The sequence below is a fragment of the Mytilus edulis genome, chromosome 10, assembly GCF_963676685.1.
Source record: "Mytilus edulis chromosome 10, xbMytEdul2.2, whole genome shotgun sequence".
Lineage (NCBI taxonomy): Eukaryota > Metazoa > Mollusca > Bivalvia > Mytilida > Mytilidae > Mytilus > Mytilus edulis.
Genome location: NC_092353.1, coordinates 251,661 through 277,151, shown reverse-complemented (window position 1 = coordinate 277,151; position 25,491 = coordinate 251,661). Strand labels below are relative to the sequence as shown.

General features: G+C 33.8%; 1 protein-coding gene across 1 annotated transcript; it reads right to left on the bottom strand.

The window, feature by feature from the left end:
* Positions 1 to 1,149: 1,149 nt before the first annotated feature.
* On the bottom strand, positions 1,150 to 4,858 carry LOC139493073 (zinc finger protein 593-like). The gene is made up of 3 exons (XM_071281216.1): positions 4,572 to 4,858; positions 2,456 to 2,518; positions 1,150 to 1,339 (listed from the first exon to the last, which is right to left on the bottom strand). The coding sequence occupies exons 1-3, from the start codon at positions 4,763 to 4,765 to the stop codon at positions 1,186 to 1,188; spliced, it is 411 nt and encodes a 136-aa protein (XP_071137317.1). The 5' UTR covers positions 4,766 to 4,858; the 3' UTR covers positions 1,150 to 1,185.
* Between the last annotated feature and the right edge of the window lie 20,633 nt (positions 4,859 to 25,491).

Sequence of the window (25,491 nt, the reverse complement as noted above, 5' to 3'; positions counted from 1 at the left end):
AAACTGTTGCAGTAGTACATTAAAGTAAATAAGTTCAAAGGGGCGTAACCCCTAGAAAAAAAATTGAATCGCAATTTCCCGTCGATATGCACAACTACATAGTATGTCCTTATTATCTGAAAAGGTTTCGTGAAATTCTGTTGTGTGGTTTGAGAGGAGTTGAGATGACAAGAAACAGGACTGACGGACGGACTGACGGACGGGTCAAAAACATTATACCCTCCGCAACTTTGTTGCGTGGGGTATAATAAATGAATCCACAGTATACAGTCTACTTAATGGTATGAACATTGTGGTATAATTTCAGAGCAATTGAAAAACTTATACCCAACTTTTTGTCCTGAAAATAGATAAATGCTTGTTTTAGGCCCCTTATTTCTAAACCATTGGGATCATAACCCCAGAAAATCAATCCCAACCTTCCTTTTGTGGTTATAAACACTGTGTTGAAATTTTATTGAATTCTATTTACTAATACTAAAGTTATTATCAGGAAACCATGTCTTCGGACAACGCTGACGACACTGACGACAACGTGATATCAATATACAACCAAATTTTTTTTAATTTTTGCAGTCGTATAACAATATTCAATGATCTTACTACAGTGTTGAATAGGTAACCATTCAGAATAAGTTTATTTAAAGGATCGATAAGTTTACCAGGATCTTTTCTAAATTTCCGGACATGGTAAACAACATTTCTGTAAAAAGGAGGATGTGCTAACCCATTTGAAATAAGTTACAACCAAACTTCAAAACCAAATATTTTTATCTATAGAAGAATTTAGTGGTAAAATTTCTAATCAATTTAAAATCAATAGACCATGACCTAGGAGGCAAGACCATTAGTTGTCAAACTGATATGTTCTGACAGTAAAGCAACTTTACAAAACATATCATTTATCTAACACAAGAAGTTCCTATCAAACTGACTTAAACAGAAAACTTGTTGACTGGGTCGACATCACCATCATTGATGCCACGGAAAACCTCACCTATGTCTTCCCTTCAGCAACTTTCATCACAGGTGAGGAAAATGACTCTTATCAAAATCAAAGTTATTAGAGTTTTTAACATTTTACTTTAATATTGTGTACACTTTTTATCTTTTTTAGTCTGTTTTTTCATTTTTTAGTCAACAAACAAACATTATCACAGCCAATTTATTCTGATCATGTGACAGTCATGTTTTGTCTTCCTCACAAAGTTCAGTGTCCATATCTTCTTTGACTGACTGTGTTTCTACATGTAGTTTTTTGGGTTTTTTGTAAGATCCCATACCAGCAGCTCTGTCTGCCTCGGCTTGTGTGTAGGGTTCAACCTGTAATGCTTTTACCCTGAAAGATAAAAATAATATACAGTGCATTTCAATAAGTGTTCCTTTTTTATACCAAATGTTATTGTGTAATGCCTACATTAGATAAGTTTCATCAAATATTTCAACTTAACACAAATATAGTTGCTAGTAGACAAAATTGATGACCATTTTCACATGACTGAGTTCAAATGTGACCTACAGTTGTTAATTTGATTATTTCTGTGTCATTTGGTCTCTTGTGAAGAGATATCTCATTGGCAATCGTACCACATCTTCTTTTTACAAAGTATTGTCATGTGGTAAGATCCTTCTTTTGATATGAGATCCTTTGCATAGACACTTGTCTGTTGTCATGTTATGTTGATTTAAGGGATGCCAATTAAGAGATAACTGTATTGTATTTGAAGCTTTGTGGATGTCCATCAGTAGTTTTACTGTTGCAAATTTAGTTTCAGGTGACGCATAGCGGAGTCAGGTAAACGGGTATTTGCCACAGTAAAACTACTGATGGACGTCCGCAAAGCTTCAAATACAATACAGTTATCTCAATTCTAATGCAAAACAAGAAGTTCATATATAAATTTTAAACATTATTTCAGAGTAATATTTTCATTACAGAAAATTCGGGTTAAAAGATGTTATCTTCTTTGATCACTAAACTAGGTGACGTTATCATGGTTATAGGTATGCTTCTGGTGTCAAACGTTAACACTGGGCTTCTGTGACGCTTAAGAATGTAATAAAATTTAATAAAAGGTAGATTTTGAGGTGCAACATGCGAGTTGTTTTGCTTTTTAGTGTAGAAATTACATGTCAATACATTCCCCAATTCAAAATGTCAGCTTTCTTAGGCAAGGAGATAGATAACTTTACGCTTTATACTGTCATACATGTACAATCAAAACCATTAATACAAAATAATTGCATTAGAATTCTATTTTTATATGTGAAGTGTATATGTGGGAAGAGAATTCAATAAGATATCTTTCAATATGGGGATAAGTTTTGTGACAGAAATATTACACCAAGTTGATAATACTTTCCATCATGGGATATAGTTTTGGGAGCTATTACAACAAGTTGATAATACTTTCCATCATGGGGTTAAGTTTAATATTACACAAACAATTCTTACCTTCTCTTGTGAGGTTTACTTCTGAAGTGTTCTGTCAGAGCCTGGTTATTTATGCAGTATTTTCTGTAAAATAATTATGAAAATATCTTTAACCAATCAGCTCATCATACTCAATGTTGTTCGTATAATAATAGTAATCATATTTAAACTAAACTTATTTACATTGGCTAGAGGTATAGGGGGAGGGTTGAGATCTCATAAACATGTTTAACCCGCCGCATTTTTGCGCCTGTCCCAAGTCAGGAGCCTCTGGCCTTTGTTAGTCTTGTATTATTTTTAATTTTAGTTTCTTGTGTACAATTTGGAGTTTAGTATAGCGTTCATTATCACTGAACTAGTATATATTTGTTTAGGGGCCAGCTGAAGGACGCCTCCGGGTGCGAAATTTCTCGCTACATTGAAGACCTGTTGGTGATCTTCTGCTGTTGTCTTTTCTATGGTCAGGTTGTTGTCTCTTTGACACATTCTCCATTTCCATTCTCAATTTTATTATTGTGTATCTTTTATATTGAATAAGCACTGACAAAATGTCTTTTGTATTAGATATCCCCTGATAACGTTTCTTTAGCATTAGATATCCACTGCATTATTGTAATATTGTAACTTTCATTCATTCATAAATTTTTATATAGTTCAGAGTTCACACACGTGTTGTGTTGATGGACATAGCAGATAAGGTCGTGTCTTATTGTTTTATGTATTTGTGTTGATTACTTAGCTGTAGCATTATATTAAAGTATGTTAATCAGTACACATGGCTTGTCTCTTAGTTAATATATATAGGTTACCAACGTTACAATTATCATGTATATTTTATCGTCATGCACCAACTGTTCAAGTCATTTGGTAAGATTTTTCACCTGTTCAAGTCATTTGGTAAGAATTTTCACCTGTTCAAGTCATTTGGTAAGAATTTTCACCTGTTCAAGTCATTTGGTAAGAATTTTCACTGTTATTTGTCATGAAGGTATCTCCATAACAACTTTCATTTAGGAGATTAAGGACTGAAATATTTTTGAATATATATAGAATTCGAAATACAAGTTCATCTCTTTGCGCATCTGGCGTATTAAATTATAATCCTGGTACCTTTGATAACTATATTCGCTTATGGACTCGCCATAGTCCAAATAATTATGACATCAAGGTAGGCTATTTTAAATTTTTACTTTTGACACCTTTCTGTAAGGCGTCAAAGAAGAAAATTTAAACATGTTAAATAGGGAATGTGTCCATAGGGACACAGATGATGCCCTCACTAGCATATAACGTTATAAATGGACATAACTCAAGAACTCTAAAAGTGAAGCTGCCAAAATTTGAATTTAAAGTGAGTTTAGTGGTAATAAACATTATATATACATTTCATTAAATTCAGTTAAAACAAACTTAAGTTAGAGAGAACAGAAACGAAAAATTCAGCAATCTTTCCTTTTGTAAAGGGGATATTGGTAATCCACCAAGTGCTTGTACTTTTTGTAAGCACTGCATGGTAGATTTAATTTCTTCAGTTGGTAGTAAAATTAAATATTGTATTGTACATGTTGTATAAAGCATAGGTCCATCTACCATTCTGGACAAAAACGGTCTTCGAATTATATAAATCAGGTGTCAATTTGTTCATTTTTTATTTATCTCTTCATTGATGTAAGTTTCATCTACCTGCCACCTTTAATTTTCTCATATTTCGACAGTTTTCACAGTGACCCATTTATATAATTCCAAAACCGGTAGTGGGCACCAGAAGCGATGAAGCAGCGCATCTATTTTGGACGGGCAAATATTTCACTTTTTGATATGGGACGAGCTCTGACATCCCACGGCCCCAGCTTGTCTGGCAAAACAGCTATTGGAGGTCAGAGTAATCTCGGACTAATACAATATCATCTTCACATAATTGAGGATTATGAACTGTTGCACGTGCGGAGTATGTGATTTTTTTCCATGTTCTCGCCTTTTAAAATCCTAAGGGGAAAACCCTTGGCTTGGGTGCCCTCTGAGAAAATAGATCCCCTGCCATATTCAAATGCTACAAGAACACAAAATCTATGTTATGATCTGTAACCACCCTTCATGTATATTTTGATTGAGAAATATATAAACTCATAAAACTTACGCACAATGAAGACAATAAAATTGAGCACCGCCTGGTTTATCTAAATTTACTTCTTGTTCCAGAAGTTTGGTAGAATTTTTAGGTATCATATCTTCGTGAATTTGGTCTAAATCTTTTGTCTTCCTTTTTGTTCGATACTTTTCTTTCAAAGGTTTATCACCTTTATGTTGCTTCTTTCTTGCGTACCTCCCCATCGCTATCTTCAGAAAAAATAAATAAACTTTGTGATGAATTTGTGTTATTACACGTGCAATAGCCGGAAGTCTGTGGTGTGATATAAAAGGGGTTACACTAATGACTGGACCGAATGACAGGACCGAATGACAGGACCAAATGAAAAAAGCTAATAACTTTTTCATTTCTCAAAGGATTGATCTCAAATTTGAAATATAATAAGATTTCATCATTTTATAAATAGATTTTTTTTTAAATTAAAAAAAAATTGTAAGAAACTTTAGAAAACGTGACATGACCAACTCTGGTAATGACAGGACCAACATCGACAATGACAGGACCAAATAAAAATGCTAATAACTTTTTTATTTTTCAAAGGAATTATCTCAGATTTGAAATATAAAATGATATGTCATATTTTGAAACCAAAATGTTATAAAAAATATAGATTTTTTTCAAAAACTTTCGAAAACGTGACATGAACATCGCTGACTGACATGGCCTGTAATCTGTAATCTGACCAACCTCGACAATGACCAGACCAGATGAAATTGCTAATCACTCTTTTATTTCTCAGAATATTTCTCTGAAATTTAAAATATGTGAAGATTGTGCCATTTTATACATACATATAAGAAAAAAGTAAAAAAAAAAGCTTGCTGTAATGCTGAGACTACTATGTTATAGTAGTCTCAGTGTAATCATGTAATGTGACCTGGTCAACGTTGTCAATGACAGGACAATCCTCGACAATGACAGGACCAAATAAAAATTCTCATTATGCTTTATTTTTTGTCAGAATATTCCTCTCAAATTTGAAATAATGACAATTTAGACCATTTCGCACATCATATAAGAAAAATATAGAAAAAAACGTATTGAAAGTTTGCTGTTATGTGACCTGACCAACATCGGCTATGATCTGGCCGATGAAACTGAATCATAATTTCTTTCTTATTTTACTGAAATTGTTCAATTCTGATCCATAATTAGTAAGATATTTCTTAAAAATTCAGGAAAATATATTTTATCACGGGTGGTTAAAAATCTTGACCTAGCTGCTAAACGTATGTTGGAGGACAGAGAGTCACAGGACAAAAAGCCGACACGAATGATCAGTATATTCAGAGACATATATGATGTCTCTGGTATATTTAAGAAAGAGATCTTGAAATATTTACATGTTATTACATATAATCATTTTATAGGTTAAGAGATAGTTCATTAAACTAAAAATAATTTAAGATTTAATATTCAATTATCATTATAATATTTCTTGATATCATGAAGTCCAATTTAAGCCACTTTGGAAAGGTATCAAACCTTTTAAAGTAGTCCGTGAAAATGTTTGCTTCAGTATATATTTTATGAAAATATTTAAAACTACCAAGAAACCATGCATGCAAGGGTCGGGCATACTTCAAGAAATGTTTATTTGTTTATTATAAGAAATAAAACTAACAAGATATACCCTGCATTTACTCGAGCATTCCTTAAGTAATACATGGAAATAATTAATTATTTACTATTCTGAAAATATTAATAAAACAACGACATGAACTATTATGTGATTTTAATTACTGTCATCACAATCTTTATTGGATTCATCAACTTATTTATGGCTTATGTCACATCTTTTGTTTGTTACCTTATAATTGTTTTCAGACGTGTCAGATTATGACCAGTAATTAATATACAAAATATTCTGAATGAATGAATGAATGATCTTTATTCTCATAAACCAATTGCAAATACATAGTTACAGCAGGAACATATAATATTAACGGGAACTTTGAGTTAGATATACTAGCTGTTCCCAGGTTACTTTGACCTGGAGATCAATCTTCTGATATCTCTCTGGTTTGTCTGTTTCCACCGAGTGGCCCGGTGGTTCTCTCCGAGTACTTCGGCTCCCTCCACCATAATAACAGACTTCCCGGTGTCCTACACGCTCCCTTGGGTGGTGTTGGGTGGGGATTGTTCTGGAGGTGGGATAATATTGTAAAGGACACATCTCCATTAATCCTTAGGGAGTGTACATGGATCCGCTGTACCCTTGCAGTCAATCAAGGAGTGCGTCTTAATTGGTGGAATCTCAGTACATACATACATTATATTTCAAATTTGAGATCAATCCTTTGAGAAATGAAAAAGTTATTAGCAAATTTCATTTGGTCCTGTCATTCGGTCCTGTCATTCGGTCCAGTCATTAGTGTAACCCATATAAAAGCCAGACCAGTATTGGTCACACACTCTATAAAATTCCGGATTTTTAGCTCACCTTGAAAAAAAGGGCCAAGTGAGCTTTTCTCATTAGCATAACAACAAACCATAAAAGATTTATTTAAAGTCGGCTTTAAAAGATTTTAGAGCATAAAGTATTGAAATAATTAGCAGGACATATCATGATGAGACTGTTTTTGAAATACAAGATCCCAGGCTAGATCATGCATACGTCGTTTATGTGATTCAGTAATTGGTTCGAGTTTTCTTATTTAAAAAAAAAAGTTGAATAAATGTCAATAAGAAAGTAACCCAACAGCACACAATTAAATTTTTGCTAAAAAAGATGGACATTGGCCTCGATTCTATAGTTAGGTTGTGAAGTAAAACATCATAGTTTGGGGAAATGCTTTTCATCGATTTTTTCTTTTGTTTCATTTTTAATTGTCTTGAATTTTGATGTGGTGTATCTTGTTGGGCCTTGTTGCGTTGTCATGTATTAGTGATTTTCGTTGTAACTTTTCGTGTATAATGGAAAGAAAACTAAAAAGAAACCTAATGGGACAATGATATATGGACAACAACCGATAAGGAAACCCGGAAACTAGAATAATATAATCTTTATTTTTATGAAGAATATAATTAAATTGACAAAATCACTCACTATGCAAACATTTCTCACCCGATTACAATACTAAACTGAGTACGCTGTTTAGTATTACCGTCGGAAAAGCAAATATATGCATCTCCTAGATGGCCTACATGGATATACAATTTGCACAATTTCCTTACCAATATAGTCCGCGTAGTCATGTCCTAGGCCATTCAAATTCAAAATGTCCACACTCAGTCAGCTTTAAATATCATACCGCTTAATTCTTCTCTGAAAAATCAGTCGCTCAAGTAGCTGTGATTTTTTTCTTCATTTTTCCAATAGAAAATAGTGTCACTATTCAGTATGATGTTTTACTATTATTAAAAATATTTAAAGATAGTCGAAAGATACCACAGGGACATTCAAACTCAAAAGTCGAAAATAAACTGGCAACGCCATGACTAAAATCACAAAAGGACCAAAAGACTAAAAAACAGATAGACAAACAGACACCCAATAGTACCGTCACAAAACACAACATATAAACTAAAGGTAATGACAGCACAAAGTTGCAACTACGATATTTACGAAAAGCATTGAGGATATTATAATAATCCAGCCGGTTACGCATTATGTTGGAGCATATACTATATGTCAGAGCATCTTAGAGAGAATGCATAGCGCAAATGTACAATTCAAACGTCTGCTGTTCTCCATTCATCAGGTATTCAGCTGGTACTATTGATGATTGTTGCAAAATTATAGTGAATAATGATAAAATGTGTAGCCGCTTATTCATTATAAGGTCAATGTACGGCCTTCAACACGGAGATTTGGCTCACACCGAACAACAAGCTATAAAGGGCCCCAAAATTACTAGTGTAAAACCATTCAAACGGGAAAACCAACGGTCTAATCTATATAAAAGTAACGAGAAACGAGAAACACGTATAAATTACATAAACAAACGACAACTACTGTACATCAGATTCCTGACTTGGGACAGGTGCAAACATTTGCAGCGGGATTCATGTTCGTTTTCTGCTGGTTTTAGTCTTTAATGGTGGTATACTTTGAGAGTTATTTTTTTAAAATCTGACCTGGCCCTACTAAGTGAGCTTTTCACGTCACTTGACGTCCGTCGTCCGTTTTCGTCTTTGTTGATTTTTCCAAAAATCTTCTCTGAAACTACTGGGCCAAATGTTACCAAGCACATATCTTAAAGGAAGTCGTTTGCCAGTTTTCGTTAAACTTGGCATTACTTATCATTGGTGTATCTAGTTTAAAAAATGGTCTGGATAACCCTGCCTGCCAGCCAAGACAACCGACATGGCTGAAATAAAACATAGGAATGCAATACAAGTGTTGTCTATTGAAAACCTGATGGTCATATGATTTCTAATATGAGTTATCGCCCTTATATAACACATTTTACCACTTTCCCTGTTTGCCTATAGTATAGAAAAATATAAAAATAGTTAAAAACTATAAATTTCCAAAGTTACCAGCAACACAAGATTTACAAGGAGGTAAAAATGTCCGGCGAAATCGTTAGTCGATTCGTTATTATAGTCTTCGTTCTTAATGATCTTACCAATCGTAAGTGTTGTTACCAAATATATACTTTAACTGATAGCTAGAAACTATTGAAACAAAAATGGTCAGCAAGACAAGATCTACAAACAAGTTAATATTTCCGTTATAGTATTAAAGTAAACTTTCTAAAGTAAGTATTGACCTTAAATGACGGACGACTTTTCATCCTCTTCTGTGTTTTGGGTAAAAACTAAAGAAGATAGAAAGATTTTTATCATGAACTATTCAAGTCTATAATGTTGGAGAGTTCCTATTGTTTAAGATGCACATAGACCTGGATGAATTGCACGTGCTCTTCATCTTCAGAGTTTTTTAAGCTATCAATGTTATGTATTTCCAAAACTGTTTGCTATTTATTTGATATCTAGCTCCTATTCTATTGTCAACATAATTGTTGTGTGATTTCATTTATACGTCAGTCGTTAATTATTTTCGTAGTTCTTTCCATTTCCTCCTTATATCATGGCCGTCCATATGAATATTTCTTTCCGTTTCCGCCGTTTAGCAACACCCATAACAATACACCATAAGCTCTGTTGAGGTTCTCCGCCGTTACTTTTCGCAAAAATCTTCTCCTTTGTACTGGCACAAATATAAGATCATATAATAATATTATTATTATTTTAACACATTTGAAATCGGCTGAATATGATTGGAGCTCTAGATCTTTAATGACGACTTTACCACCTTTTCGTGTTTTTGACTAATATCTGAATAATATAATAGATATATATATATATATATAGATAGAAACTTGAATAAACAAGACACAAATGAGTCTCCTGGCTGAAAATTTCAATTAACTTCTAATATATTTATTGATTTTAATGACATTTTTACCATTTTAAGTGTCCTGTAGCTTATCTTGCATATCTCGGCGAAGATTTACTATCTGATGGAGTATTGACTCGAGTATTCGCTCGGAAATACATTTATAAAATGGAAACACCAAAATTTACCCATTTTGTGTATTGTGGGTCATTGTCTTGTGGGCGTAAAATCTTTAATTTTTATTACCTACGACTGTTTAATAGTCAAATGAACTTTATACCATGACTAATAACTTATTTACAACATCTACTAAAGATACAAACTGGCAATAATATAATCAATTTATTAGTAAACATCTATAGAAAAATAATTACTTAAACAACAGTATTTGAAAATCGTAAAGCAATACATTTACTGATCAACAAAGGGTTCTCGGATGGTCGGACGACACACGGTGTAACTAATTTGTACAAATGCTATTTTGTCAAATTTTTCTGTGACGAGTCTGTTCTTCAACTCTGTTGCGTAACTAACAGTCCAGCGGATGAAAATATTTGTTCTGGCGGTATATATAGGTGGTAGAATGACTAAGACACGTTTAGCTAAAAGTGTAAGCCTTTGAAAGGTGCCCTTGTTCATAGCCAACCTCTTTTCGTCGGAATTTTAAATGACAAGTAAGCACAAACAATCGAAAAGTATGTTAGTTTGTTTACTTTTGATTTATATTAAATGAACATACTTTTTTTTCTTTAAGAAGACAAATACTTTCTGACAGCCAATTGATTTTATCGTGTGATTTTCTATGTTGTGATGTAATGCTATTGTTTCAGAAAAAGGGAGAAGGTTTGGTACCACTAAAACGTTTAATCCCGCTGTAAATGTTTGCACCTGTCCTAAGTCAGGAATCTGATGTACAGTAGTTGTCGTTTGTTTATGTAATTTTTACGTGTTTCTCGTTTCTCGTTTCTTTTATATAGATTAGACCGTTGGTTTTCCCGTTTGAATCCACTAGGGTTACATTACATAAGAACTATTCTCTTTTCACTGCCAGTTAATTTTCTAAAACGTTTGAGAGATTATGCACTTGACAAAGGAGGCACCAATACATTTTCTGCAATATACAGACTAGTCAGTATTATTTGTGATGTAGCTCTTTTCCGACTTTTCAAACCAGTAAGATCGGAACCTTTACATGAGGAAAAGAGGAAATTCCTTCCTGTTGATTTTGCCAATAGAGGAATTGATGCAATCAATCTCGGCAACGTTCTACATCACAAGGAGGTAACATCTAAAATTCCTATTTATTTTCAAAATCAATCTGTTCCTATTGTATCCTACAGTTACACCAAAACCATTGCACCTAAAATATTTAACTATAAACAAGCATTGCAGGACCTTGACTTAGAACAATACTTAAAAAGCCCTCCGGCATGTGACTGTTCCCACTCGCCTTATAATTACAGCCCCTCTGGTCATGTTATAACTGGAGATCTAAACATAATTCAACATGAAAATCTCCGAAAGGTGATTTCTCATGGTCCTAAGTTTAGAGAACCCCAACACATCAATTGGAACCATAACTTCAAAATAATTATGGATTCCATTGAGGACTACGCCAGAGCATGGGCTAAACGAGAAGAAGTTGAACTGGACACTTTGTCAGAATGGGTTAAAACTATCAGGTCTCTGATAAAACGTCGCATTCACAAGTTGAAAAACTGTGTTAACGATCGACCAAAGTCCATTTTCTGAGACAAAGAGGCCATGAAATGTCTATCATCTCTTCATGATACGTATGTTGTTGTTCCTGCGGACAAAGCTTCAAATAATATTGTCTTTGTATGTAAATCGTATTACTACGAATGTCTTGTAAAAGAATTGGGTATAAAGGAGCACTCAGGTAATCCCACATACAAAGACATATCATTTGACAAGGATGAGATTTTAGCAAATCATAAGTCCTTCATGGATTCCATAAACATTACATTGAACACCAAATCGGAGGACTTACCTTGTTTGTATTGGATACCAAAGCTTCATAAAATTCCGTACAAACAACGGTATATTGCTGGCTCATCTTCATGTTCCACTAAAGAATTGTCCATTAGATTGACTAAAATTTTATCCGCAGTGAAAGAGGGTCTTCAGAAATACTGTGAAACTGTTTACTCGCGTAGTGGTATTAACCATATGTGGATTCTTAAAAATTCTAAAGAACTTCTAGACAATTTTAAATCTCGGTCTATTTCTGAAATTAGTTCTATCAAAACTTTTGATTTTTCAACCCTGTATACCACCATTCCCCATGTGAAATTGAAAAATCGCCTAAAAGAAATAATCCACAATGCCTTTCAACATAAAAATGGTAGCATACGCTATAAATTTATTACTTTGGGATGTCATAAGGCATATTTCGTTAATAGTGACAAACAAAAAGGTAAAACCTGCTACACAAAAGAACAAGTGGTCAGTATGCTGGAGTTTCTTATCGACAACATATTTGTTGAGTTTGGAGGTAGACTTTTTCAACAAACTGTCGGCATTCCTATGGGAACGAACTGCGCGCCTCTCCTTGCTGACCTCTTCTTGTTTTCATATGAATCGGAGTTCCTTCAGACACTTGTCAAAAACAAGAAGATCAAAGAAGCCAGGTTATTTAATTTCACTTTCAGATATATTGATGATGTTCTTTCCATTAACAATCCAAACTTTTCTGATTGGGTTCCATTAATATATCCACCAGAACTACAAATTAAAGAGACAACAGACACGGCTTCATCCGCCTCATTTTTAGACTTATACCTCGAATTTGACATACACAGTCATCTTAGTACCAGAATCTATGACAAACGAGACGATTTTGATTTTGAAATTATCAATTTCCCCCACCTTAGTAGCAACATACCAACTTCACCTGCATATGGAATATACATTTCCCAACTTATTCGGTATTCAAGAGCTTGCAGCTCCTACTCAGACTTTGTAAAACGTCACCAGTGTCTGAGCAGAAAGTTGATGAACCAGGGGTATGTCAAAGAACGTCTCGTCCTTTTTCTAAAAAAGTTCATCGGAAGGTACCCAGAACTTGTTGATAAATATTCCGTATCAACTTCACAAATAATACACGATGGTCTTGAAGTATAGATTTTGCGTACTGACGTTGTTTATCATCTTAATTACGTGTTATATTATCCTTTTATTTGTCTTTATTAATATTACTTTTACTGTTGTCTGTTTTTAGAGATATCCTTTTGACGTAACTCTGTGCTTATGTATCCCATCATACTTTGAACGACAAAATTATTTTATGATGTGACTCTGTACCTATGTATCTTGTCATACTTTGAATGACAAAATTATTTTATGATATGACTCTGTACCTATGTATCTTGTCATACTTTGAATGACAAAATTATTTTATTCATTAATATTACTTTTACTGTTAACCAACTTTTTTTGTGATATACATTTTACGTGACTCTGTACTTATGTATCACGTCATACTTTGAACCACACTATTATTTTATTTATTATTATTACTTTAACTGCTAAGTCAGTGTTTGTTATATCTATTTTGCGTGACTGTATTTATGCATCCCGTCATACTTTGAACGACAAAATTATTTCATGTCTACCTGTGCGAATTTCAAACGCGCAATTTTACACCAGTACCCATACCCTCCTTCCTTGATGGATGCATTTTACATAGACAAATATAATCGTATAATATAATCAAAATGAGGATGTTAATTTGATGTATGCCTTTTTGTGCTTCTTCGTTACATTTGTTGTTTTTATAGTGATTAAGATGATAACACAATGTTGACTGCTGTACCCCTATTTTTGACATTTTTACCTATTATGTCTGTTTGTTTTGTTCACGCATCGGTGACTATATAATGGAATTTGATGCGACTGTCATACAAGTGAGAGGTTTAGCTAGCTATAAAACCAGGTTCAATCCACCATTTTCTACATTTGAAAATGCCCGTACCAAGTCAGGAATATGACAGTTCTTGTCCATTCGTTTTTGATGCGTTTTGTTATTTGATTTTGCCATGTGATTATGGACTTTCCGAATTGATTTTCCTCTGAGTTCAGTATTTTTGTGATTTTACTTTTTACACTAGTAATTTTGGGGCCCTTTATAGCTTGTTGTTCGGTGCAAGCCAAGGCTCCGTGTTGAAGGCCGTACATTGACCTATAATGGTTTACTTTTTTAAATTGTTATTTGGATGGAGAGTTGTCTCATTGGCACTCACACCACATCTTCCTATATCTAGCCAACCAATTAGTCGAGTATCATCTTGGTATTCGATACTCGGCATTACTGAGCGATACTCTAGTACTCAACTACTCGTTGACATCCTCAACAATGGACAGTCTCCAGCATTGTGGACTAGAATTACCGAGCGATACTCTAGTACTAAACTACTCGTTGACATCCTCAACAATGGACACTCTCCAGCATTGGAGACTAGAATTACCGAGCGATACTCTAGTACTCGACTACTCGTTTACATCCTCAACAATGGACACTCTCCAGCATTGTGGACTAGGATTACCGAGCGATAGTCTAGTAAATGTCAATTTGCTTTCACAAATTTTTAGTTTTTCCCTCGCCGGGATTCGAACCCATGCTACTGAGATATCGTGACACCAAATCGCCTGCACTGTAGCCGTCCCGCTAGACCACACAACCACCTGGGCTTCATAAAAATGCAGTGCAGGCGATTTGGTGTCACGATATCTCAGTAGCATGGGTTCGAATCCCGGCGAGGGAAGAACAAAAAATTTGCGAAAGCAAATTTACAGATCTAACATTCTTGGGTTGATGTTGTATAGTCTACAGTAACTAACAAATTCTGCAACATTTTTAGATCTTTTCTTGCTTATCATTTTTTGAAGTTGGCTTATATAGATTTCAAGTTAATAAGCAAACACACAAAATATTAGTAAGGACTTCTTTGTAAATATGTGCACACCAAAATGTGGAATGGTGGATGGAGTACCTACCCTGTATATAAACAGAGCACCTGTTCCGACTCATGAAAATATGGTGCTCTAATGGGGTTACATTTTTAACTAGAGAAAGGCTATAAAGAGAGTGTGTCGCTCACCTAGGTCGTAGGCTGATCAAAAAAAGGGGGGGGATTTGGTTGATTATATAGGGAATCACTGAAGGTCAGTCAACAGGCCCCCTCTTACGAAAAGTTCTGAAAATAGTGCACCAGCATAGGAACTAAGTCTTCAAATCTGGAAGTTGTTTGTGACTACAGGAACTTAGATATAGCTTGTCTTAATGTCATTTACCTTTGTGACTACAGGGACTTAGATATACCTTGTCTTAATGTCATTTACCTTAGTGACTACAAGGACTTAAATATACCTTGTCTTAATGTCATTTACCTTTGTGACTACAGGGACTTAGATATATATTGTCTTAATGTCATTTACCTTAGTGACTACAGGAACTTAGATATACCTTGTCTTAATGTCATTTACCTTTGTGACTACAAGGACTTAAATATACCTTGTCTTAATGTCATTTACCTTTGTGACTACAGGAACTTAGATATACCTTGTCTCAATGCCATTTACCTTTGTGACTACAGGGACTTAGATATATAGTGTCTTAATGTCATTTACCTTAGTGACTACAGGGACTTAGATATACCTTGTCTTAATGCCATTTACCTTTGTGACTACAGGGACTTAGATATACCTTGTCTTAATGTCATTTACCTTTGTGACTACAGGGACTTAGATATACCTTGTCTTAATGTCATTAACCTTAGTGACTACAGGGACTTAGATATACCTTGTCTTAATGTCATTTACCTTAGTGACTACAGGGACTTAGATATACCTTGTCTTAATGTCATTAACCTTAGTGACTACAGGGACTTTGATATACCTTGTCTTAATGTCATTTACCTTTGTGACTACAGGAACTTAGATATACCTTGTCTTAATGTCATTTACCTTAGTGACTACAGGGACGTAGATATACCTTGTCTTAATGTCATTTACCTTTGTGACTACAGGAACTTAGATATACCTTGTCTTAATGTCATTTACCTTTGTGACTACAGGGACTTAGATATACCTTGTCTTAATGTCATTTACCTTTGTGACTACAGGGACTTAGATATACCTTGTCTTAATGTCATTTACCTTAGTGACTACAAGGACTAAGATATACCTTGTCTTAATGTCATTTACCTTAGTGACTACAAGGACTTAGATATACCTTGTCTTAATGTCATTTACCTTAGTGACTACAAGGACTTAGATATACCTTGTCTTAATGTCATTCACCTTTGTGACTACAGGAACTTAGATATACCTTGTCTTAATGTCATTCACCTTTGTGACTACAGAAACTTAGATATATCTTGTCTTAATGTCATTTACCTTTGTGACTACAGGAACTTAGATATACCTTTTCTTAATGTCATTTACTTTTGTGACTACAGGGACTTAGATATACCTTGTCTTAATGTCATTTACCTTAGTGACTACAAGGACTTAGATATACCTTGTCTTAATGTCATTTACCTTAGTGACTACAAGGACTTAGATATACCTTGTCTTAATGTCATTTACCTTTGTGACTACAGGAACTTAGATATTCCTTGTCTTAATGTCATTTACCTTAGTGACTACAAGGACTTAGATATACCTTGTCTTAATGTCATTTACCTTAGTGACTACAAGGACTTAGATATACCTTGTCTTAATGTCATTTACCTTAGTGACTACAAGGACTTAGATATACCTTGTCTTAATGTCATTTACCTTTGTGACTACAGGAACTTAGATATTCCTTGTCTTAATGTCATTTACCTTAGTGACTACAAGGACTTAGATATACCTTGTCTTAATGTCATTTACCTTAGTGACTACAAGGACTTAGATATACCTTGTCTTAATGTCATTTACCTTAGTGACTACAGGAACTTAGATATACCTTGTCTTAATGTCATTTACCTTAGTGACTACAAGGACTTAGATATACCTTGTCTTAATGTCATTTACCTTTGTGACTACAAGGACTTAGATATACCTTGTCTTAATGTCATTTACCTTTGTGACTACAGGGACTTAGATATACCTTGTCTTAATGTCATTTTACTTAGTGACTACAAGGACTTAGATATACCTTGTCTTAATGTCATTCACCTTTGTGACTACAGGGACTTAGATATACCTTGTCTTAATGTCATTCACCTTTGTGACTACAGGGACTTAGATATACCTTGTCTTAATGTCATTTTACTTAGTGACTACAAGGACTTAGATATACCTTGTCTTAATGTCATTTACCTTTGTGACTACAGGGACTTAGATATACCTTGTCTTAATGTCATTTACCTTAGTGACTACAAGGACTAAGATATACCTTGTCTTAATGTCATTTACCTTTGTGACTACAGGGACTTAGATATACCTTGTCTTAATGTCATTTACCTTAGTGACTACAAGGACTAAGATATACCTTGTCTTAATGTCATTTACCTTTGTGACTACAGGGACTTTGATATACCTTGTCTTAATGTCATTTACCTTAGTGACTACAAGGACTTAGATATACCTTGTCTTAATGTCATTTACCTTTGTGACTATAGGGACTTAGATGTACCTTGTCTTAATGTCATTTACCTTTGTGACTACAGGAACTTAGATATACCTTGTCTTAATGTCATTTACCTTTGTGACTACAGGGACTTAGATATACCTTGTCTTAATGTCATTTATCTTTGTGACTACAGGAACTTAGATATACCTTGTCTTAATGTCATTTACCTTTGTGACTACAGGGACTTAGATATACCTTGTCTTAATGTCATTTACCTTAGTGACTACAGGGACTTAGATATACCTTGTCTTAATGTCATTTACCTTTGTGACTATAGGGACTTAGATGTACCTTGTCTTAATGTCATTTACCTTTGTGACTACAGGAACTTAGATATACCTTGTCTTAATGTCATTAACCTTTGTGACTACAGGAACTTAGAAATACCTTGTCTTAATGTCATTTACCTTTGTGACTACAGTGATTTAGATATACCTTGTCTTAATGTCATTTACCTTTGTGACTACAGGGACTTAGATATACCTTGTCTTAATGTCATTTACATTTGTGACTACAGGGACTTAGATATACCTTGTCTTAATGTCATTTACCTTTGTGACTACAGGGACTTAGATATACCTTGTCTTAATGTCATTTACATTTGTGACTACAGGGACTTAGATATACCTTGTCTTAATGCCATTTACCTTAGTGACTACAGGGACTTAGATATACCTTGTCTTAATGTCATTTACCTTTGTGACTACAGGAACTTAGATATACCTTTTCTTAATGTCATTTACTTTTGTGACTACAGGGACTTAGATATACCTTGTCTTAATGTCATTTACCTTAGTGACTACAAGGACTTAGATATACCTTGTCTTAATGTCATTCACCTTTGTGACTACAGGAACTTAGATATACCTTGTCTTAATGTCATTCACCTTTGTGACTACAGAAACTTAGATATATCTTGTCTTAATGTCATTTACCTTTGTGACTACAGGAACTTAGATATACCTTTTCTTAATGTCATTTACTTTTGTGACTACAGGGACTTAGATATACCTTGTCTTAATGTCATTTACCTTAGTGACTACAAGGACTTAGATATACCTTGTCTTAATGTCATTTACCTTAGTGACTACAAGGACTTAGATATACCTTGTCTTAATGTCATTCACCTTTGTGACTACAGGAACTTAGATATACCTTGTCTTAATGTCATTTACCTTAGTGACTACAAGGACTTAGATATACCTTGTCTTAATGTCATTCACCTTTGTGACTACAGGAACTTAGATATACCTTGTCTTAATGTCATTCACCTTTGTGACTACAGAAACTTAGATATATCTTGTCTTAATGTCATTTACCTTTGTGACTACAGGAACTTAGATATACCTTTTCTTAATGTCATTTACTTTTGTGACTACAGGGACTTAGATATACCTTGTCTTAATGTCATTTACCTTAGTGACTACAAGGACTTAGATATACCTTGTCTTAATGTCATTTACCTTAGTGACTACAAGGACTTAGATATACCTTGTCTTAATGTCATTTACCTTTGTGACTACAGGAACTTAGATATTCCTTGTCTTAATGTCATTTACCTTAGTGACTACAAGGACTTAGATATACCTTGTCTTTATGTCATTTACCTTAGTGACTACAAGGACTTAGATATACCTTGTCTTAATGTCATTTACCTTAGTGACTACAAGGACTTAGATATACCTTGTCTTAATGTCATTTACCTTTGTGACTACAGGAACTTAGATATTCCTTGTCTTAATGTCATTTACCTTAGTGACTACAAGGACTTAGATATACCTTGTCTTAATGTCATTTACCTTAGTGACTACAAGGACTTAGATATACCTTGTCTTAATGTCATTTACCTTAGTGACTACAGGAACTTAGATATACCTTGTCTTAATGTCATTTACCTTAGTGACTACAAGGACTTAGATATACCTTGTCTTAATGTCATTTACCTTTGTGACTACAAGGACTTAGATATACCTTGTCTTAATGTCATTTACCTTTGTGACTACAGGGACTTAGATATACCTTGTCTTAATGTCATTTTACTTAGTGACTACAAGGACTTAGATATACCTTGTCTTAATGTCATTCACCTTTGTGACTACAGGGACTTAGATATACCTTGTCTTAATGTCATTCACCTTTGTGACTACAGGGACTTAGATATACCTTGTCTTAATGTCATTTTACTTAGTGACTACAAGGACTTAGATATACCTTGTCTTAATGTCATTTACCTTTGTGACTACAGGGACTTAGATATACCTTGTCTTAATGTCATTTACCTTAGTGACTACAAGGACTAAGATATACCTTGTCTTAATGTCATTTACCTTTGTGACTACAGGGACTTAGATATACCTTGTCTTAATGTCATTTACCTTAGTGACTACAAGGACTAAGATATACCTTGTCTTAATGTCATTTACCTTTGTGACTACAGGGACTTTGATATACCTTGTCTTAATGTCATTTACCTTAGTGACTACAAGGACTTAGATATACCTTGTCTTAATGTCATTTACCTTTGTGACTATAGGGACTTAGATGTACCTTGTCTTAATGTCATTTACCTTTGTGACTACAGGAACTTAGATATACCTTGTCTTAATGTCATTTACCTTTGTGACTACAGGGACTTAGATATACCTTGTCTTAATGTCATTTATCTTTGTGACTACAGGAACTTAGATATACCTTGTCTTAATGTCATTTACCTTTGTGACTACAGGGACTTAGATATACCTTGTCTTAATGTCATTTACCTTAGTGACTACAGGGACTTAGATATACCTTGTCTTAATGTCATTTACCTTTGTGACTATAGGGACTTAGATGTACCTTGTCTTAATGTCATTTACCTTTGTGACTACAGGAACTTAGATATACCTTGTCTTAATGTCATTAACCTTTGTGACTACAGGAACTTAGAAATACCTTGTCTTAATGTCATTTACCTTTGTGACTACAGTGATTTAGATATACCTTGTCTTAATGTCATTTACCTTTGTGACTACAGGGACTTAGATATACCTTGTCTTAATGTCATTTACATTTGTGACTACAGGGACTTAGATATACCTTGTCTTAATGTCATTTACCTTTGTGACTACAGGGACTTAGATATACCTTGTCTTAATGTCATTTACATTTGTGACTACAGGGACTTAGATATACCTTGTCTTAATGCCATTTACCTTAGTGACTACAGGGACTTAGATATACCTTGTCTCAATGCCATTTACCTTAGTGACTACAGGGACTTAGATATACCTTGTCTTAATGCCATTTACCTTAGTGACTACAGGGACTTAGATATACCTTGTCTTAATGTCATTTACCTTAGTGACTACAGGGACTTAGATATACCTTGTCTCAATGCCATTTACCTTGTCCCAAATTCAACCCATTGTTCCTATCGTTTATTAGATAGTAAATCAACTTCAGATACAAAATACTTATCTGGAATAGCTTACTGAAAATTAGATTTTTTCTTAACAATTGAGCCGACAGGTTTTTATATCTTTTAAGAGTTATCAGAGCCACATACTATAGCAACAGAGTGGTTTATTGTAGTTCAGGGTTAACAGAGCCACGCACTATATTAACATTTTGGTTTATTGTATATATATATTTTATTGTGAAACTACCCCTTTACAACGGGGGCAAACGCCAGCTGGGTACTGACACCTGCGTCATCAAACATGCACATCATAGTATTTACAAACAACATTATATGATTGAAGTAAAAATGATATAAGATACTTGCAAAAGGCTTTATAAGTCTTATAAATACATTAACGCTAAAATATCATAATAAATTGGTTATTTCGTAAAAGTACATTACAGTGACAATTTCATATGCATAAATACTTTAAAATCTTTCATCCATAAAAGATTAAAAAAATCAAACTTAAAACTAAAAACGTTCACACACAGTTCAAGATATTATACATTGGAAATCTTATCAATTTGAAAAGAACGTACATTCATTACGTCTACAAGGTATTTTTTAACGATCTTATCTAAACTATTACCTAAGTATGGAGAATACAAGTAGCCCAGATCACCTATCATGAACTGTATTTGTGATAAGGGTGGCAACTCTGAAAAACAGATATCCATTTTTAAATTCTCGAAACATGCTTGTATGTTAGTACTTGTTCTTTTTCTGATAGCCGAGAAAAAAGGACAATCTAACATAACGTGAAAGATATTCTCAATCGCATTTGAGGAACATAGCTGACACTCATTATTTGTTGTCAGATTCATTCGTTGAAGCGTTGCATTTATAGGCAGACAATTCGTTCTTGCCAAAATTTTTAGCCTTGTTGAGCGGAAGTCGTCAACATTTGACAGATACGGCTGCTTACGACTAACAACCACAAAGGATTGGTACAAGTTTAGGCTACTCTTTCCTAAAATATTACATAGTTGAGTATTGGTCGTTTCGTTACCATAAAATTTATTAAAGGTGTTAACGTTTATGTTTCCATTTGCATAATGGTCAAGACCCGCAGTCTGTAGTTTATGGTAGCTAGAGCAACTTCCTATATTAACAGAGTGGTTTATTGTAGTTCAGGGTTAACAAAGCCACGAACTATATTAACATTTTGGTTTATTGTAGTTTATGGTAGCTAGAGCCACTTCCTATATTAACAGAGTGATTTATTGTAGTCCAGGGTTAACAGAGCCATGCATTATATTAACATATTGGTTTATTGTAGTTTATGGTAGCTAGAGCCACTTCCTATATTAACAGAGTGGTTTATTGTAGTCCAGGGTTAACAGAGCCACGCAATATATTAACATATTGGTTTATTGTAGTTTATGGTAGCTAGAGCCACTTCCTATATTAACAGAGTGGTTTATTGTAGTCCAGGGTTAACAGAGCCACGCAATATATCAACATATTGGTTTATTGTAGTTTATGGTAGCTAGAGACACTTCCTATATTAACAGAGTGGTTTATTGTAGTTCAGGGTAGCTTGAGCCACTTCATATATTTACATAGTAGTTTATTGGTAAATACCATTGTAAGTGCCCAGAATAACTGTAAATGGCTTTGTGATATAGTCAGATCCACATAGTATTTTAACAAGGCAGTTTATTTGTAACTGTATATGGTTTGTTGAGTAGTCAGAGCTACTATGTTAACATTGCAGTTTTTTAGTAACTGTATATGCCATTGTTTAGTAGCCAGAGTCAAAACTATATTAACAGGGTGGTTTAATAGTAACTGTATATGCCTTTGTTTAGCACATGTATATACATTATTAAATAATCACTATGTTTTGGATTAGATATTTCATTTGTGTGGTTACTAATATTATATCAAATTGTATTATTTATCAGTACTTTTGAAAAAGATAGATTTTATGTTATCATGTTTTATTACAGCACTAGGGCAGTTTATCTCCGATTGACAATGTTGTAAATCCCTAATGTTTAATAGTATTTAAATATTCCAAAACAAATATTGAAATATTGAAAAATGATAGATTAATTTATGTTGCGATCTTCAAATATTAGAACAAACAAATCTTTGAAGTATAAATGTAATTTACATATCATAAAATGTTTGAATACTAAATGTTCAAGTTACTTCAATATTTAAACCTATTAAAACGTTTTGATTTAGGAGGGAAATAAATGCGCCTCATTTATGAAAGATTTGTTTTCTCATATACTTTGGTTACATTGTTTTCTTACATAAATGATCAATTGAAATACTGTATTTCATAAGACTGTACCCTGTTATTTCTAAAAGATTAGATATATGTATTGTTAAATATAAATTATTATTTTCTTTTGTAGACAAGTTACTTTCTAAATGAATTTGACATACAATCAAAATGAAAATTGATAAATGTGAATCCGTTCCTCTATCTCTTGTCAACGTTTCTAGTAGGTTCATCTTATTGTGAAAAACATTAAGTTATATATAAACTATAATGTGTCCATAGTACACGGATGCCCCACTCGCACTATCATTTCTATGTTCAGTGAACCGTAAAATTGGGGTCAAAATCTAAGTTGGCATTAAAATTAGAAAGATCATATCATAGGGAACATTTGTACTAAGTTTCAAGTTGATTGGATTTAACTTCATCAAAAACTACCGTAACCAAAAACTTAACCTGAAGCGGGACAGACGGATGAACGGACGGACGAACGAACGAACTGACGAAAGGACACACAGACTAGAAAACATAATGCCCATGGGTCATAAACAAACTTTTAACCTATTATATATCATAAGATCATTTTTCCAAAGATTATATTGATAAAACTATACAACTGGCAGTGACCATTCAGGGATTTGATATAACTATACGTCTGGAAGTGACTATTCAGGGATTTGATAAAACTGTACTACGGGCAGCGACAATATGTTTATGTTTTCTTTTAGTTCAGTGACACACAGCTGATTTGGTATCAAATTATCTCCACCGGAAACAATCTCAATATGTCGTCTTTGTTTGTTTTCTCAGTCGGTAGGTAATATAACTTGAAAACAACTAAGTAACGTAAATAACATAAGATCCTTTAGGTAAGGTGTTGAGTGATTATTCGGTTGGATGGATGTACAATTCATATTGTAATAATGATATACAGTAGAAAGTGCAATAGAGAACCAGTGCACTAATATAAGTTTGTATAGACATTATGTTTCTGAAACACATGTTTGATATGTTAGTAATGTAACAATTGGGATAACGCCCTCAGGGTATATCCGATAAAAATGCATATAGTTCACATTGGCACTAAAATCGATTTTGTCATCAGCGAATTAAAACATAATAAGGTCTTTCTACTATTTTGTGGAAAGACCTATTGTACTTGCTTTGATTATGTTTTTTCTTCTTACGCCAATTTTCAAGTTTGTTGTTTTGCAAGATGTCACTTAGATTTTTTGCATATGCTATCGAACAGTTATTGCGCTTTTGAGACTGACCCTGTTTAGTCGAAGACTTTTTGTCTCCCAACACTATTTTCTTTGTGGTGAGATCTCCTCCTAACCGTAAAAGAAAGCGACAATTTTTTTTTACTAAATTGCTCGTTATATCCTCAGGATAATTTGTCAAAATTTAACCGAATTAATTCGAAGACTCCACATGACATGCAGTTATGTCCCCTTATGAATGTGAAATAAGTGATGTGCCAATGTATCACATGAATGGTTAGTAATACATACCTAAGGTTGGTGTATTTCAGGTACTGGGTTCATAAAATATATTTGAGGTCAAGGTCAAAGGTTATCGTCACGTTCTAAATTTGGACTATTCATAGTTCAAACAGTGTCTCCTCCGTAACCGTAAAAGAAAGCGAAAAATTTATTTAACAGAATCGATTCGCACTCTATATGACTTTTATTTTCCTTTTTGAATTTGACAAAAGTGATATGTCAATGTATGACATGAATGGTAAGTAATATAGACTTAAGGTACTTGTTTTTGATGTCCTGGTTCATAAAAATAAATATGAGGTCAAGGTCAAAGGTCAAGGTGAAGTTCTCAATTTTAACTTTTCCTTGTTTTTGCATTTTCTCCGACACATTTAAAGATAGATATATATAAAAGAACAAGTGTAAAATGTTTGCTTTATTGTAATGAAGATATGTTACATTTGGTCTGAAACAATCTAATGGGATCTTATAGGAGTAAGTATAAGGTTAATTGATAATCATTTCAACTTGGTTCATTATTAAAGCCATATGACCTTTGCCAAAAGATTGGGGGACATATGACCTCGAAAAATGATAACCGTAAGTGACCTCGAGAAAACTGGAAGTAGCCATTTTTGCACTCTTTTCTCCCTCGTATGAAAACTTTCACAATTCTATAGTTCTGCCGTCCTGGTCGTCGAGAGACCCGTAGAAGACCGCATCAACCTTGTCCGCGGCTTCTCGATGAAAAATTCTC